At 34.6% G+C, this 18515-nt stretch overlaps 1 protein-coding gene across 1 annotated transcript; it reads right to left on the bottom strand.

Moving 5' to 3' along the window:
- Positions 1–12754: 12754 nt before the first annotated feature.
- On the bottom strand, positions 12755–14334 carry LOC149558636 (uncharacterized). Its single transcript, XM_089830978.1, has 5 exons — positions 14330–14334; positions 14159–14209; positions 13861–14058; positions 13669–13760; positions 12755–13527 (listed from the first exon to the last, which is right to left on the bottom strand). The coding sequence occupies exons 1-5, from the start codon at positions 14332–14334 to the stop codon at positions 12755–12757; spliced, it is 1119 nt and encodes a 372-aa protein (XP_089687104.1).
- Between the last annotated feature and the right edge of the window lie 4181 nt (positions 14335–18515).

The raw sequence follows: 18515 nt of genomic DNA, 5'->3' as shown, positions 1-18515 counted from the left end.
ATGCACTGGAAAACCTGGATGTGAAAGGCCTGAACTCAATAGATGTAATTAAAGCAGGCAAATGTTGGACGCTGAGGAGGATTCAGGGACTGGAGCCGTTAAAAAAGCTATCATATTTTCAGTTATCCACATTCAACACAGTCTCGAGCTCTACCTGGAGAGATATTCTGGTCAGTACAAATATATAGGAATTTTTTCACACCTCGTCTCTTTCACTATCATTATAAGAATGCTTCTGTGTTTATTGATTGATATAAATTTAATTGTCATTGTAGAATACACCAACACATTTATATGATAGCCCAATATTGTCCACTTCATTCGTTTTAAACTTTATTTTCATTGCAAAACTTTATCAAAGAAATGGCATTTCAATTATATTGTAATTAGATCTTTCCCTTTGAAACATGGGCAGTCCTTTCCATCGAGTGTATCAGCAGCCATTCTTTGTGGAGCAACTATCAACATGGAGAACGTCGGTGAAATGGTAGTGGGCATTTAATATGTGTTCTTCAAAACAGAATTTGGATTTCTAATATTTGCATCATTGTTAATTGACAATTTCATGATTGAGGTTGACTTTTGCCAAATGTGTAGGAAGGGTTTGCTCACAATTGCCAAGATATTACACTGAAGGGCATTCCCTCGCACCTACTAGAAACTGAAAGACCAGTTTCTGTGAAGTTTGTATGTGGAGATTTAGAAGGAGCGATTTTATTGTGCCTAGTAGAAGATAAGTATTCCAAAATTGAAGTAACAGTTGATGGCCATATTTATAATAGCTCATGTGTAGTGGATGATATGAACACCTCATGTGTAATGAATAATGGAAACACCAGTGCTCTACACATGATGATGTGGGCAAAAGACTCTCAAGTATTTCAAGATTACAAATTCTGTAACGATGAGAGTGTGGTTCTCTTTGTAAATCCAACAAACGCCAGACTAAAACGTGGATGGATTGTGACAGCGAAAAGTTTAGAATTGTGTAAACGATTCGCCAGCTCAATCTTCGTAAACTCCATTTTGTAATTACAATAAATAGTTTCCAGTGAATTTTCAGGAACGGTACAAGCACAGCTAAAAAAGCATTTAAACAAGCAAGCAATGTTCTGTTTATTTCTCTGTAAACTATTTCTGTTCTTCAGTACATCCAGAAAATTCTCTTCTACCTAGATTTGATATCCTTTTGACATTAGAGCTGATTTTTTTCCGTAGAAATAGTTCTGTTAAATTAGCTATTTCAGTGATATTCATTTCCTATTGTATAGTAAAGTCATGATTTTCTATAATATACAAATGCAGATTAAGATGAAAGATTGTAAAAAATTATATTCCAAATTCAATGGAGGATAGGGTGTTCAATCCATTAGATTGATCACAATCTGCATTTGGCAATTGTCATGGACTGAAACTAAAAAACTTTGCATTTTTTCTTCACATGGCAAAAATAAGGCATATTATATATCAAAATTTATAAAAAAGCCAATTCGGATCCATTGGCTAGGCCTGCTTTTATCTAGAAGGTTATTACTGCAAGCCACCCCATAAAAACTTCATTTATTCATTTTATGTACCTGTAGTCACTCTAATTTAGTGACAATACACAGGAAAAAGGACTTGTATTGAAGAGGACCCGTAACATTTTGATGTAGTGTTGAATTGAGATAAATCTTGTTTTTGAATAGTGGACTATGGGATGTTTCCAAAGAGCATGTACTCATCAATGCTGAAGCAACTAAGTGAACTTAATCAACTTTGAATAACAATTTGTTTGGCATCCTAACTTGCACCAACAATAACTTTGCACCTAGAGTTAAAATCAAGGTACAATATTTATTTTTGTGGGTTTGATAGTAGATACAATAAAAATTTATATGTGTGCTAATGAACAAACTTTGAAATCTTAAGTTTAAGCATATGTATAGTTTAATAATATTTATAGTTTGCAACAATAGCTTAACAATTAACTAAAATTGCTAATGCAAAATTGTAGATGTGAATGACATCATACCATTGATTTGATAAACTTGTGAATGCCACTCTGAATCGAGAATGCACATCCAATTGTGTTATATATGAAAGGACGAAAGGCGGAGCTGAAAAAACCCAACACTTATATTTATTTAATAGGTCTATTAAGTTTTAAAAATTATAGACCATCATTAATGTTATAACTCTAGCTGCTATGGACGAGAGAATGTCCTTAGCAAGCCAAAACATAGAAAGTCTTGATTTGCTTTTATTTTGAGGAAATTAACTTTGCCTATAAGAGTCAAAGTGGCAATGTTCATGATGGTCTTAACTTAAAATACCTAATTAAAGACCTCTAACAAAAATGAAAACCTACTATGTTTTATCAACCCCACTTGATGTTGTATGCATATGAATTGAGATTGCATATTGAACTATGGTCTCCTTCCACATTTCTTAAAATCAAGCAATTCGCATAATTAGTAGTCATGCAATCATACATTAATGTTGAGTTTCACTTGGTTTCAAGAATAGTTTAATATTCTCTACTAATGAGGGCCAACCATGTGAAAGTTGAAGCTCATTTGGCCCCACCCCCTCCCTTCCTAACATCTAAATTCCCCGTTAACATATAAAATTCAATCATTCTATTAATAAAATGTAAAATTTATGAATTATCACATGATAACATTCATAAACACATAAGTTTCATTAGAACATTCACATTAACATTAAAACATATCATTCATTAGAGCATTCAATGGAACATATATAAAACATCTAGACATAAACATCAATCATTATCAATTAAGTTACATAAGTTCACATTAATCATTTCCTTCTTCTTGTTCTTTTTCATTTGTCCCTCCCTATATTGTTGTAGAGGAATATCAATGTCATCATTGATAATTATTCTCACCTGTGGATGTGATCTCATTATCCTTTGCAAAGGTGGGTCCTCTGTAATAAAAAAATAAAAGGGTTAAATTTAAAAAAAATTGAGACTTTAAATATTTTAAAGAATATTGTAGTGCTCTTTACCTTGTCTAACCACATTATCTTGCCTGCTAGCTTGGACCTCAACATGCTTATCAAGAACAACCTTTGCATCCCTTACAACTACAATACAAGATGTTTCCTTAATCCCAACAAATATTATAATTTCAAAAAAAATCATCATTTCACCAAATTCAATTTAAAATTTATATTAATAATTTAGATATAAAATATCAAATAGAAAATATATGCATTTAGTACTATGATCCACAAAATTTTAATCCTTCTAGTGAAGATGATTTGAAGAAAATACCACACGACTCTACCCATGCAACACTTTTATGTAGTAATCCAATATTGGTCAAAGTGGATGAGATTCAAAAGATAAAAGTTGCATATATAGGGGATGAACCACAAAACACATGAAATATACCCACACAAACTATAGAGGTAAAGGAAAAGGTATCACCAGATCTATTAATAGGTCAAAGTGTAAACCTTGAATAGGAAGATGTTACACCAAAGACACTATTTGCAATGTCCACAGTTGTCATTTGGATGAAAGAAGCAAGGGCACAACCAGAACCTACATTATTCATAAGCCTACATATTTCAAGTTTAATAGCCATAGTGATTGTTGACAAGGATGGAATAGAAGAGAACAAGGGTAAGGAAGCAATTCATGTACCTATTCCACCATCACACAGTGCATTTTAGCAAGGAGGAGAAAAGACTAAAGATGATATGTTGACTACTACATTTGAGGAGAAAATTTCCATACAGATGCTAGTTACTTTGCCAGTCTCTACATCTCCTATCATTAGTCAAGCTCTTTAGAGGCCGAGTACATAGGATATTCCACTGCAAATATCAAGGCCAAGTTCCAACACACCCAAGAGTGTTGAAGTTACATCATTTGAGGATGTAAGGTCAAATAATATGACTAAGCTACCAAAGTTTAATTTTGAGCACAACCACAATTGAAGAAATGAGCATTCTTCAAGACACTCTACAAAGGAAGAAGAGGTAAGAAATCTTAAGAAGGGAGCATAATAAAAAACAAGTTCTCCATGAAATCAATGGCATATTCATTAATACTTTCAACTTCTCAAAAATAATAAGGTATGGAAGATACACAACAAAATTTTCAAATTTTGAAAGTTTTGTATAGAAGCTGACCAGTGTATGTATATTGTCTAACTTATACAAAAAATAAGGATGTATATGCCATGACAAAGTGTTTTTCCCACTCATGTCAAAGGGGAGATTGTTGATCTCATATTGGTTTTGACAAGGCAATGACAAAATACTTAGTCATTATCTAGCAGAATTATAGTGCATAGTGCATGCTGAACATGCTAAGCATAAGTTTCTAGATAGTACAACCCAATAATCAAAGCATGTCGAGTATAAGTTTCTAGATAGTATAGCTGAGTAGTATGAATAGTCAGTGTCGAGAAGATAGTATGTGCTGAGTCACTCAAGTGCCTAGCAAGTTATACATGCTGAGTGATTGAGGTGTCGAGTAGTAGCTATTATCAAATTCTACAGAAGCTGAGTTATAGCATTTAGAGCATAGTGAAGGTCGAGCATCAGAGCCTTAGTTTTTTCTAATGACACAAGCTCCTATGTGAACCATTTTTTGTCAACATAATCATGAATTTATGATTATAAGAGATAAGTATGGAGTCATATTTGGAATCCCTATGCAATACATGCAACCAAGCATACTAAGGAAAACATTAGGTGGCAATAAGGATCAATCACAATCATTTATTCTAACCTAATCTATCTCCACCTATGTTTATTTAAGAAAGGAAAACCCCTATGAAGTTTATCATTGTGAGAGTAGAAAAATGCTAAGTGTTAAGGGACCACTTATGGTGGCTATGTTGGCTATGATAGAGATATGCAAAGATGAATCAGTCTAGAGGAACAGAGACAAGTAGTGAGAGGATTATAAAAGATAGATCTGATCAAAAGGATCAAGATTCAATCAGTAAAGAGGAGATCTAATGACAAGTAGAAAGGTGCTAACCAAAGATCAAGTGTTGAATCATTCTAGCAAGTGATGCAGAGTAAATTTCTTAAATGAGTAGTCCTAATAGGTTATTGTAAATATCTTAACTGGGTGCTTAGTTAATTATGAGTTGAAATCCTTTAGCAAGGTGAGACATAACAATATTTGTAAGCCTTTAACAAGGAAGACCCCTCATATGGTAGATCATAGTTTATGATCAAACACTTTGTAGCCATAATTGGTCACACTTTACAACTGCAGTAGTAAAGATTTGTGGGTGTCATCCCCACTCTAGTTTCACCTTCTCAGTGGAGGGTTTTTGGGTAACCAATTTATTGTGTTATGTTTTATTTGTACTTTATGCCTTTATGCTATGGATGTGATGCATGTTAAGTTATTTCAGTTTATATGTTAAGTTATGAGATGGATGTTGGTGGTATGTTTAAGATGCAAAAAATTTATGTGTTGATTCATAACCTCCCCTCCTCCTCCCCCCTCCCCCACACCCCCCCCCCCCCCCCCCAACTCACAAAACTTACTTTCCCATTGTTATTTCCAACAAATAGATAAAGGATGCAAGGAAATTATGATTCTCAAGTTAGAATCTCCAAAGCCTATGACATGATCTCATGGTACTTTCTAATTAAGGTCCTTAATAAAGTTAGGTTTTAAAGTTGAATCTTTTAGTTGATGGAGGCATGCTTAAAAATACTAAAGTTCTTTTTCTTGGTTAATAGTTCCCCAAAGAGTTTCTTTAGTACTTTCGGAGGTCTAAGACAAGGTCACACTATATCCCCTTATCTTTTTATCATTTTGGCTAATGTTCTTGGTAGAAATATTAGTAGGATGTTGGCTATTGGTTCCATTAAAGCCCTCAAATCTTTATCCACCATTGATATTGTCACCCACAAACAATTTATGGCTGACATCCTACCAACAAGAGAGGCTACTATAGTGGAAGGGAAAGCCTAAATGTAAATTATAGGGGATTACGCCCTTTCTTCTGGTCAATGATTTAATTTTTTGAAAGTTTCTCTTTACATTTTAAGCACTCTTGAAAAGCTTCAAAATTGGATTGATATGATTATTGGTTTCTAGATTGCCCTTCTTCATCTCATTTATCTTGGTATTCCTATAACTATAATCAAAGTAGACAATGTTTTTTGGGTAATTTTTCTAGAGAGGATTGAGTTCAAACTGGTGGCATCGAATGAAGCTTTTCTAAGTAATTCTAGGAAATTTCAAATTCTCACATCGGTCCTTCAAAGATCAACTGAGCATTTGATGTCTCTCCCCCATATGCCTATTGGGTGAATTAAAAATCTAGATTATATCAAAAGAAGGTTCCTGGGATTTTTTGAGGAAAATAAAACACTCTCATCTATCAACTTGGATATAGTCTATTCCCCTAAAGATAAAGTTGATCTTAATGTTAGGAATTCTCATCTCATGAGTGTAACCTTCATCTCAAAAATTGGATAAAGTGTTATTAGGTTGGATTTAGATTATCCTAAGATATTAAGAGCCAAGTATGTTAATAATGGGAGTGAGACCATCCTACTTAAAAACCCTTCATTCAAGGGTTGATAATCTAGAGTAACTTGAATAAGACAATTCTTGTACTATCTAAAGGTACATCTTGTCTTGTTAAAAATGGGGCTACTATTAATTTTTGTGAGGGAACCTTGGAGGATATTTTTTCCTTGGATTTCAATCCATTGTTCATATATATTAAGAGCATTCTAAATATATGGTTGGGTTTCAAGGTTCAAAACTAATGGGAGAGTGTGGGTAATGCTATTAATGGAATATTAACATTAACTGGTTTGAGGTGAGTTTCAAGCCCATTGCCTCCAAAATCCCTAAACATATTAACACCTTATTATTTGTAAGATCATCACAACCCTTTGTTTTGAAGATCTTAGTCTAGGAACTACTCTATTAAAATGGTCTTTGACCTATTATCTCCTAACTAGCTCAATACATTTTATTAGAGAATCTAGAATAATATGGCTATCCATAAAATAAGATTTTTTTGATTGGATAGTCTATCATAAAAATGATTCTCACTTTGGATAATATTAAAAAGAGAGGAATTGATCTTGCCAATTATTTTTTTCTATGTGAAAAAGAAGTAGAAACTATTGATCATATTCGTTTCTCTTGCCCATTCACCCAGAAAGTTAGAAGATGCACTAGTTGCCTATTCAATTTGCACTACTAATGGAAAAAGGATCCTATGAATGTGGTCAAAACTTGCAAGCCACATTTCTCTCATCCTTCTATAATAAAGCTCTAGTATAAATCCCTTCTTTATAATAGTTAGTTCCCTTGGAAGGAACATAACAACAAGATCTTAAGGAATAAAACAAAAATGTCAAGTCTAGGTTTTTGGACCTTAGTTAAAGTGTAAAGGAAAAGTTGGAGAGACTTAATTCCACTAATCACTTCCCTAATATTTATTCCTTTTCTTGAGATGTGGGTCAGCTTTGGGGACTAATGGAAAACTTAATTTTTAAAAAGTAACCTACCCATTTCATTTGAAGGAACACAAAATGGAGCAACATAAATTCACATTTTAAAAATGAATTTATGTCCTTTAGGGCCAAACTTAATGAAGAAAATAATACATTTATAATTCTCATCCAAAAGGTTTCTGATGCTAAGAATATGAAGGATTTATGGCCTATTATTTTAGGTAATACTATCTATAAGATTTTCTCAATTTTTGGCCTTTCACATTAAACCATTCTTGAATCATATCATCCACCCTCAGTTGAAACGTTTTTTCTTGGTAGGAAAATAATGTATGCTATCCTCACAAGTCATGAAGTTATCCACTAAATAGATAATGAGTAAAAGGAAAGTATGATTTTCAAGTTAGACATCTCCAAAGACTATAACATAGTCTCATGGGACTTTCTCATTAAGGTCCTCAAGAAAGTTTAGCTTAAAGTCAAAGTCCTTCATTTGATGACTCTTTATCCCCTTATCTCTTTATCACTTTGGATGATGTTCTTGGGAGGAATCTTAGCAAGATGTTGGCTACTTGTTACATTAAAGGCTTTAGAATTTTCTCCCCACTCCTATTGTCTCCCATGAGAAATTTGTGGGTGACATGTTGCTACTGGAAAAATCTACTATTGTGGAAGTACAAGCCTAGAAGTACATTATAGGGGAGTATGCCCTTTCTTTTGGTCAAAGATTAAATCTTTCAAAAAGTGTTCTTTACTGTTTTAGTTCTCTTGACAAGATTCAAAATTAGATTGCTATGATCGTTGGTTCCTAGATTACTCATATTCATGTTATTTTTCTTTGTATGACTTTAACTATGATCAAAGTGGAAAATGGTGTCTGGCTGACTTTATTGGATAGGATTTAGTTGAAATTGGTGGTTTGGAAATGAGCTCTTCTAAGTGATGTTGGGAAACTTTGAATGCTCATTGTGGTCCTTCAAATCTCAACTTAGTATATGATGGATTTCTTCCATATGTCTAATTTGTGGATACAAAATCTGGATTCTATCAAAAGAAGGTTCCCATGGGCTAGTTTTGTAGAAAAAAAGTGGCTCTCACTTGTCAACTGGGATACGATTTGTTCCACTGAATATCAAATTGGTGTTAATACTAGGGATTCCCATCTCATGAATGTATATTTCATCTCAAAATTTGGATAGAGTATTATAGGGTCATATTTGGATTGGGTTAACATCTTAAGTGCTAATTATCTTAATAATAGGAGTGGGATTATCCAACTTAAGAACCCTCTTATTCAAGGGTCAATAATCTAGAATAACTTGAAGAAGACAATCCCTCACCTATCTCAAGGTACTTCTTAGCTAGTTGAATATGGAGCTATAGTTGATTTCTAAGACGACACTTGGTACAATATGCGTTCCTTGGATTTCCATCTATTTTTCCTATCTCATAGAGCATTCCAACTATGCAGTCAAGTTTTAAGATTGGGGACAAATGTGAGAGAATATATTAAATAGGATTAATAGAATATTGAGATCAACTTGTTTGAGCTTGGCTTGAAGCCCATTACCTCTAAAATACTCAAACATCTTAACACATTCAGATTTTATAGTCTAGATCATTACAATGCTTTGATTTGAAGAACTCTTAGTCTAGGGACTACTCTATTAAAATAAGTGTTAACTCGTTGTCTCCTAACTAGCTTGGTATGTTTGTTTGGAATAGAGTTTGGAATAATAATGTTTTCCATAAATTCAAATTTTTCAATTGGATAGTTTATCATTAAAAAATTCTCACTTTGGATAATATTCAAAAGATAGGCATTCATCTTGCCAATTGTTGTCTTCTATGTGAAAAAGAAGCATATACTATTGATCATATTCTTTTCTCTTTCTCATTCACCTAGAAAGTTAGAAAAAGCATTTGTTTGTTGAGTTTGTACATTGGTGTTGGAAAATTGATCCTAAGAAAGTGGTAAACTCTTGGAAGTCCCTTTCTCTCATCCTTCTATAGAAAATATCTAGTGGAAATCCCATCTTTACAATTGTTAGTTCCTTTAGATGTAACATAAAAACATGATCTTCAAGGATAAAGAAAAAGAGCCAAGTCTACATGTGTTTGGTTCTTATTCATAATAGAAAGAAATATTTGAAGAGTTTTAATCCAACATATCATTACCCCCCAACTTATATTCCTTTATTTGAGAAGTGGGTCACCTTTGGGGGCTGAAGGAAAACTTGAACTTAAAAAAACTAAACAACCACTATGATTTGAAAGAATATAGAATAAGAGTTTGAGAAGATTTACGAGGGATTTGTAATTTTGAAATATACTTTGTCCATGATAGCAGAAACTTATAAAGTAATTTGACATTATTGCAATAAGATCATACATTTATTATTAATGAATTATTCTTTTTATGGAGTCCATTTCTTGTGACCTCTTATTAAGTTGGGTTGTTCCCTAGGTTGGGTTATTTAGCTTCCATGTGAAACTAAAAGACTGGTATTTGTTTCTTATTCAAAGTAATTTGACATTATTGAATGAGATCATGTATTTATGATTAAGGAATTATTCCTTTTATGGGGTCCATTTCTTGTGACCTCTTATTAAGTTGGGTTGTGCCCTAGTTTGGGTTATTTAACTTCCATGTGAAACTAGAAAAGTGGTGTTTGCTTCTTATTTCCCTGAATTTTTGGATAAAAGCCAAAGTCTTTAAGTGGTGTAGGTAGTTGTGTGCTGAGGAAAAGGTCATAGGGGTGTTAGTGTGAGCCATTTCAAGTTGAACCTGATGAATGGGAAGCATATTAGAATGATAAGGAGTTGTGAGAAATTCTTAAGCATGGAAGGATTATAAAACATGTCATACGAATGAAGGGTTAAAAACCCAAGATCTCACACAAGATAGTAGAATCATGGAATGTTGGTAAGATTATTGTGGGTTATGTTTCTTCTATTTTGATACTATATTTGATCTTTGGCCATTTTTGAGTTGGGTACGGAAGGTGTGAAGATTCTATAGAATACAAAGATGTAATTCAAGGAGGGTCTAAAGAATTTTTTGGATCCAAGTGAGAAAATTGCTAGAATGTATTCTGCGTTTAACAAAGAATTCATTAAAGGGGTATGGTAAAGTGTGGTGAAAGTGTTCACTCAATTCAGCACTTGTGAATGGAGGTATAAAATGTTTCATTCTCTCCCATTTCCTATGCTTAATCATTTTTCAAGGAATGATTTTCTTTGTTTTCTTTTTTGGGTGTATTTCTCACTTTCCATTTCAATGGAAAAATGCAAGACAAATGGTTATCTTCCCAAACACCAAGGGCTTCTATTTTGGCTTTATGAGTACCATAGGATTCTGGTCCCTTGGACCTCCCCTCAACTTGTGATATAGGTTTAATAATTAGGTATTCTCTACCATCTCTTCCTTGTCAAAGCAATCTTATACTCCTAATACTCCTAATACCACCTCTAGTTCAACTATTAGGATTCCCTTCCCCCACAAAAAAACTAAAGAAAAGAAAGATGATCTCCCCAGGAATTGGGAAGAAATTGTGAAAATTTTAGAGGACTTTGAAAAAGGCTCTTTCTCAGCCATGATGATTGAATAGACCCTATTGAACTCTTTCATATTTTTAACTCCCCTTTTCGTAGGCTCTATGATGTACCCTCCTTCACCAATCATTTATTTAAGTTATCTAGGTGACCCTCAATTATCTCAAGAAAACTCTTCAGGCCTAGTTTCGGAGAAGGGATTTTCAGATTTGGAAATGCTCACCCTTCATTTGATAGAGCTAGGATTATTACATGTAGGAAAATTAACAATATGGAAGCCATTGGTGAGGAAAAACGGAACTCTATTGAGTAGACTTTGGGCCACAAGGATGAAGTGTGGTGGTAAGTGGATTAGGAGCTAGATGATAAATTGCAAAATTAGGAACCACAATTTGTATTGCATACAACAACACCTCACATGTATTAATCATGAAGAAATAGGTATCTATGGAGAGGTGGAGACTAAGAGATAAATAGATATAGATTAAGACCGAGGGAGGCAAACTAAGTATGGTCCTGATGGCGCACAAGTGAAACGTATTGTTTCACTAAATGAATGGATAGATAGACAAAATCGAACATAAATAAAAGAATTTGGATGTAGATAGGGAGAGGTGAAAGGTGAAGAAAGAGATAAGATTAAATAGAGATATGATGGGAGAACGGAGTGTCTATTTGTTTGAGTAAAAAATATTTCACATTGACATAAATGTGGATATCATTTGTAGAAGAATGCACAAAACTTGATTACAATCTATGATTGGCTATTGTTTTAGCCATAAATAGTAGCTAAAAATTAGTCATTTAAAGTCTCTTTTCATGGAAAGAGGACTTTCTTCTTCACTATCTGATGTTTAATGTGAAATATCCTTACCAAAGTAATAAAAATGATCTTTTAAGTATAATGTATGTTGTTAGGATGAGAATTAACCTAAGTATGTTTTAAATATCAAAATACATAAGGTTTGCAAATCGTATAAATATTTCCTTTTGTACTGAGCCCAAATTCCTATGTTTTTTAAATTAGCACTTAAAATTAATAAATTGGAAAGAAAGGGAGAAGGGTGTGGGGAGTAAAGATTATGACCAGTTATTATGTATGTTTGTAGAATAAGAATTAACCTTAATATATTTTAAATATCAAAATGCATAAGGTTTGGAAATTTTATCATATTTATTTTTGTATTGAACTCTGATTCCCATCTCTTTAAATCGATACTAAAATCTAACAAATTAGAATAGGTAAAAGAAAAGGATGTGGGTAAACATTATGACCAAGATTTTCACATCACTAAGACAACATCATGCAATATATATATCACTCAGTGCAAGTGCAAGGAATAAGTAAATTTTTCCCTAGTTTATGACTTGACATAGTCATAAAGTCCATTCCAAAGATCTTCTCACTGAGATGTATTTTATGAGAATTGAAACTAAGAAAAAGAGGTAGAGAATGCAAGATGCATAGACTAAACACAACATAACTAATATGGAAGAATACACTAATGACAAGGATTAATGTTTTCGATGGTTTTTCATTGTCAGAAATCAACATTCATGGAAGCTTATTATTGTCGATGCGGCATTCAGTATGTGACACATGCACCATTTGCGGATGGCTTAAGCATCACACACTAAGCTTCATTCCAACACTAAAAGTGTTAAACCGTCAAAAGATGGCTTAAACATCACACACTAAGCTTCTACAGTTTGCGTATGTATCTCATTATGTCTATCTGCGACAAATAATGCCACTACCACCCGGTTGACCAGCACAGTTGAGGTCGAGTATGGACAAGTGCTTCTTCTTCTCTTCTTCTCCCCCTCCTCCGAATCGAGAAACTTCGCAGTCGGCGGCGAACAGGTTGCTACTCAGATACTTCGCTTCGCCTCCCATCACTGGCATTGGCAGCCCAACGTTGATGGGGCTTCTGTGGTCTGCAGCGTATGTCTGCCCAAGAACTCCAGCCACATGGGGGCTCAGGGAATAGAATTTAAAGCTCAGCTCCAGATGTGCAAAGCAGTCGTCAGAGATAATTCCGTACTTGTGCACCCGAGATTCCTCTGGACTGATGGGCACAACCTGTGCACTGATCCTAAACTTGTCCTCTACTTCAACACTCATCTCGTTGTTAGGGTTTTGGCGAGTGATATTCATTTTCAAGGGGGAGAAAGATAGAGAAGCTCCCTCTTCTTGGGGTAGCAGAATGGATTTGCCATCCACAGCAATGTCCAGCTGGTCGATGGAATCGTCCCACGTGGCCACGTTCTTGGCTCCGAGGAAGAGGTGGTGAGTTCCATGGAAAATAACTCCGATGGACTTGACCCACGTGAAGTCTCTTCGCATGCCCTCTCCCCTCTTTCCGACGAAGTGGGCATTGATGTGAAGGTCCGAGTCAGAAACCAAACAGAAGTGCTGATCTTTCTTGTCGTGAAAATAGAACATGATGCCATCTCCTCCAATGAAGCGAGGATCCTGGCATACACCGCCCGGCTTATCACAGCCTTCATCGAGTTTGACTCAAAAATCACACGGATTTAATATTCATATCACAACACAACACATTATTTTATCGGGTTAATCCGGCACAAAACCTTATAAATACTGATAACTACGCAGAATAATTCATTAGTAGTCACACTTACTGCACACTGCCTTGCAGGTTTGGCAGTCCGCCTGGCAGGTTTCCTCACACTGCTCGGGACAGAGAAGTATCCGTCCAAAACACAGTGGGAATCTCCGATTTCAGCAAATGGTCACATCTGCCGATGTTTGGTTGGTATTCAGGAGCGCCACGACAATGCCAACTGCACCAATCAGAGTTTTTCCACTAGTACTCATGATTCTTCTCATGCTTTAACACAGGCCCAAAGCTTCCTTTGGTGTTCATTTTGCTTCCCACAGCCTCGCCTTTTATAGTATGCATGGCGCATTCCTTCATCCGCTGATACGTTACACCTACATCGTGCAACATTGTGTACCCTGCCAACCCGCGGGGTTTTGGCTTCCCTTTATACCCAGCTGCCTGCCGAAAACTTGCAAAGAGAAAATAGAAAATTATATTAATCATAAACGCCTTAGACTCTCTTGGCTGTTCTTATCCGCTATCCTTTCTGTTTCACTTTATTAAAATACGCCTTAAACAATCGTGCCTTGTTCTTAACCACTCTGCATCCCGCAAACAGGCTGTTTTAAATTTTTCCTTCACAGCTTAACATATGTATCATCGTCTATTGCCTGCAAAGCCAAAATAATTAATTTAAAAGATAAAATAGAATTGCCTAAAATCAGGAAGAGAGCACGCACGACATTTTAAATTTTTTTAGTTGTACTATATATGTATTATTGTTCTAATCTTGTTCCGTTTCTAAACTAACTAATACTATTTTATGTTGTTCAAATACTATATTTCCTTAACATATTTTAAAAATTATAGAATCTAAGTTCATTTAGATTATATGTACATGTAAATAATAATTGAGAAAATCTATTTTCTACTAGAAGTTCTGTATTTTTTGGAGGCTTCTATCCTACCCAATAAACATGTTTTTCTTCTATAAGTTGTGTTTTAGTAATGGATTTAATTTCTATCATTTTTGAGATAGAAATCATTTTTCTAGGACTTGTGTTTCCCATATCATGCCCTTCGGGCTTTAGTGCCTACACCTTCTTCTAAACCTATGTATTTGACAAGGGTGGTTGCTAGTAGCTCTGGGATTTTATCTCCTAACCCGAATGACTTTACTAGAGATAGTGTTCCCCATCACCATCCCTCATGTTTTGTTATTTTAAAGAAATATGGTCTTCTTTATCAAAAGATAAGAACCCCAATTTGTTAGCTTATTTCTTATATCTCTACCTCTAGGCCAATAGGTTTAGATAATTGATATATATTATTTCTCTGATATTATTTCTCTAGTCAGGGCTTGGTCTACACACTCTACCTCCTCTTGCCTTCTATGTTAAACTGTAATTCTTCTAGATCTTCACTCTTTGGTCCCTTTGGTTGTAGCAATGGTTGAAATGTACCCTTGTTTTGGAGGTTTCTTTTTTGTTGTTTTCATGGACAATGTAGATATTGATGATATCTTACAAGTTATTGAGTGGACACATGATTCACATCCCATCTTTCTCTAACTCATGAGTGTCTTTCAAGATCCATCAATGTTTCTCATGTTTGGGTGAGATTACCTTATGTCCTCTTAAAGTTCTAGCATAATTATATCAAGGAAACTAAGGTGGATTAAGTTGTCTCTAGCAAACCCATAGGTATGAAAACCAATAACATCATTCATACATTATTTACTCATATTCTATTTGAGATTGATCTCTTAAAGGCTCTTCTGGCAAGGTTTTTCATCAAGCGAAATACTTTCCTTGGCTATAACTGCTTGAGTATGAAATATTTCCTTATAGGTGTAGAAATGCTTCACTGTATAAGATTTAGTCTCTAATTGGTCTCTAATTATTAAGTCACTCTCCTTTTTTAGACTATTTCTTTGCCTCAAAATTTAGTAATTTTCCCTGACAATTCTGACAGCTTGGAATTCTTCAATCCTAGTTTAGTTCCTAAAGGATTTTGGCAATACAAATCCACATATCTAGTAGAACACATGGATGAAAGAACCTATCAAAAAGAATTAAATACAAGAGAAGAAAAAGCTTTAGGTTTGAAAATATGCAAGATTATATTATCAGACAAAAAGAACGAGTAAAAATATACAATGGATCAATCCTTATAAAGGGAGATCATAAAACCTAAAAGGAAACCCTAGGAGATAAATGGCATTTAATAATTAAGTATTAATTACTAAATCGTAATGCATGTGCATAAAGGAAAATCTTAAGAAAAGAGTAAAGGTAATTTAATCAATGTAATTGAATTAATCCTTTTCTCTAACACTTCCCCTTAAGATTAGCAATAATGCAACTACAAAGAATGCATGAAAAATTAAGAAAACTGCAATACTAAAAGCATAAATGGGTCCTAACAAAAAGACTTGATGAGGTACCTAACACAACCAAATATCTAGAAAATTGAGAAATAGGGAAAACCATGTGGGAAAAACCCTACTCCAAAAAGATATAGAAAAATGCTAAAAAAAGAAGAAGGAAGGAAGGACTCATCATTGAGATCCCCCAAGGACAAATTCCTTCACCCCACACATAAAACATAACTAAAGATACAACAGTGATACAAAAGGTTTAGTGAAGATGTTTGTAACCTACTCAGCACTAAGAACATACTCCAATCTAAGAGAGTCACCCTGAATTAAATTTTTGATGAAGTGAATATGAAGTTCAATTTGTTTGGCCTAGAGATGCTCAACTGGGTTGTAGGAAATATGTATAGCACACTGATTGTCACACCAAAGAAAGGTGGAACTATCAAGGGGAAATTCAAACTCTGTCATAAGCTGCCAAAGCCATAAAATCTCCTACCTAGGTAGCACAACTTCCCTATATTTGTCCTCTATCAATGATAATGCATGAGCATGCTACTTCTTGCAAGACAATGTGATAATACTAGAACCAAGAAAAAAAAACACAAAGCCAGAAGTAGACTTCTGATCATCAATATCACTGGCCCAATCTGATTCTTTATAACAAACAATGTGAGGATCTGCTGATGTATAGTGAATTCCATACCATGTAGTACTCTAAATGTATCTAAAAATACATTTGGTAGCTTGCCAATGGCCCTCATGAGGATCATGGGAGAATCTAGAGATAAGGCTAATCGCAAAGGAAAGATCAAGATGTATGTGCATTAGCTACAAAAAAATAAATCCACAATCTATCTACATAAAGTGGAATCCAATGTAGGAGTAGAGTAAGTGATGGATAAAACAACACCCAACTAAAAAGGTTTAGGAGAAGGCTTACAATCAAGCATGATGAATCTTTGAAGCTTGTCAAGAGCATACTTTTATTGAAGTATGGTTATCCCATCTAAAGACTAAAAAACATGTAGGCCAAAAAAATAGTGTAGAAGTCCAAGGTTTATCATTTCAAATTATTCTCTCAAATCTCGTTGAACACTCTAAATCATAGAGAGTGAGCTTCCTATAATAATGAGATCATCAACATATAGCACAAGTATCAATAAACCAACCCCATGACATTGAATATACACTTTAGGATCAAAATCACAGTGTGTGAAGTATGATGCATGCTAGAAGGAATCTATCTTCTCATACAATGTTTGAGGGGCTTGTTTGAGACTATACAAGGACCTCTAAAGTCTATACACCATAGACCAGTCCTACACAAAACCCTTAGGCTGGTCCATATAGATCTCTTCATGTAGGTCTCCGTGAAAAAGGCACTCTTCACATCCATATAAAATATTTTCCATCCCTTTGAATCTCCAAGAGAGAGCAAAAGGAAAATAGAATTCATCTTGGAAATAGAAGAAAAGGTCTTAGAGTAGTCAATACCCTCCACTTATGAAAATCCCTTTGTAATAAGATGTGGCATGTCCCTATCAATAGAGCCATCCATGACATACTTGGTATGGTACACCCACCTAGACTGAATCAAATTTCTTCCTTTCAGAAGAAGAAGAAGAACCCAAGTTTGGTTCTTCATCAAAGAAGAGTACTCCTCATCCATAGCCCTATCCCAATCTAAGTGTCATATCACCTGTGAAAATCTCTATGGATCATCTGAAATGACATGACCAAATTATCTAATACTAGATGTCGAAGAACAAGTGAGATGAGAATCTGAAGGATCTCCTACCATAGGTCCACCTACATCAACAATATCATGAGACTGCTTAGGCATTCACAAAACAATAAGGGAAGGAGGGGAAGGTGAATTATCATCAAGGTCTTCCTCAAAGGATAAATAATATTGTAGAGAAGAAGAGAAACCACTAGGCAACAAGGGAGAAACCGGTCATGGATGTTCCATCAAAGGATAATGCTCATCAAACTAGACATCTCATCATAACAAGACCTCTCTAGAATTAGGATCAAATAACCTATACATTTTCACATCCTCATTGTAGAAAAAAAATGTGAGTGGTTATCCCTTCCTCTCCATGGATTTCCTTTGAGCATCTGGAATAAATTTCCAAGCCTTACTACCAAAAATAAAGAATCTAGAAATATCAGGCTTGACATGAGTCCTAGCCTCCGCATGATTGAAATTCCATAATTCCTTGTGAGGCATCCTATTTTGAAAATATTTGGTAGAATTGATAGCCCCAACCCAAAAAGAAGGACTCATATTTCAAGACTCTATCATACAATTGACCATCTGCCATAATTTTAGTTTCTTTCTCTCAACAACCCCATTGTACTAAGGGGTATGGGGAATTGTGAAGTGATGTTGTACACCAGCCTTAGTGCAAAAATATCTATAAGATTGATTCACATATTGCCTACCATAATCAGTGTGTATATGCCTAATAGAAATACCAAACTTCTTCACCACAAATGTCTAAGTAAAGATTCAAAATTAGTCAAAGACATTAGATTTGTAC

Source organism: Cupressus sempervirens, chromosome 5, assembly GCF_028749045.1.
Source record: "Cupressus sempervirens isolate cs-2001-9-10 chromosome 5, ASM2874904v1, whole genome shotgun sequence".
Classification (NCBI taxonomy): Eukaryota; Viridiplantae; Streptophyta; class Pinopsida; order Cupressales; family Cupressaceae; genus Cupressus; species Cupressus sempervirens.
The sequence above is the reverse complement of the archived record's forward strand: the minus strand, read 5'-3'. Positions and strand labels throughout refer to the sequence as shown.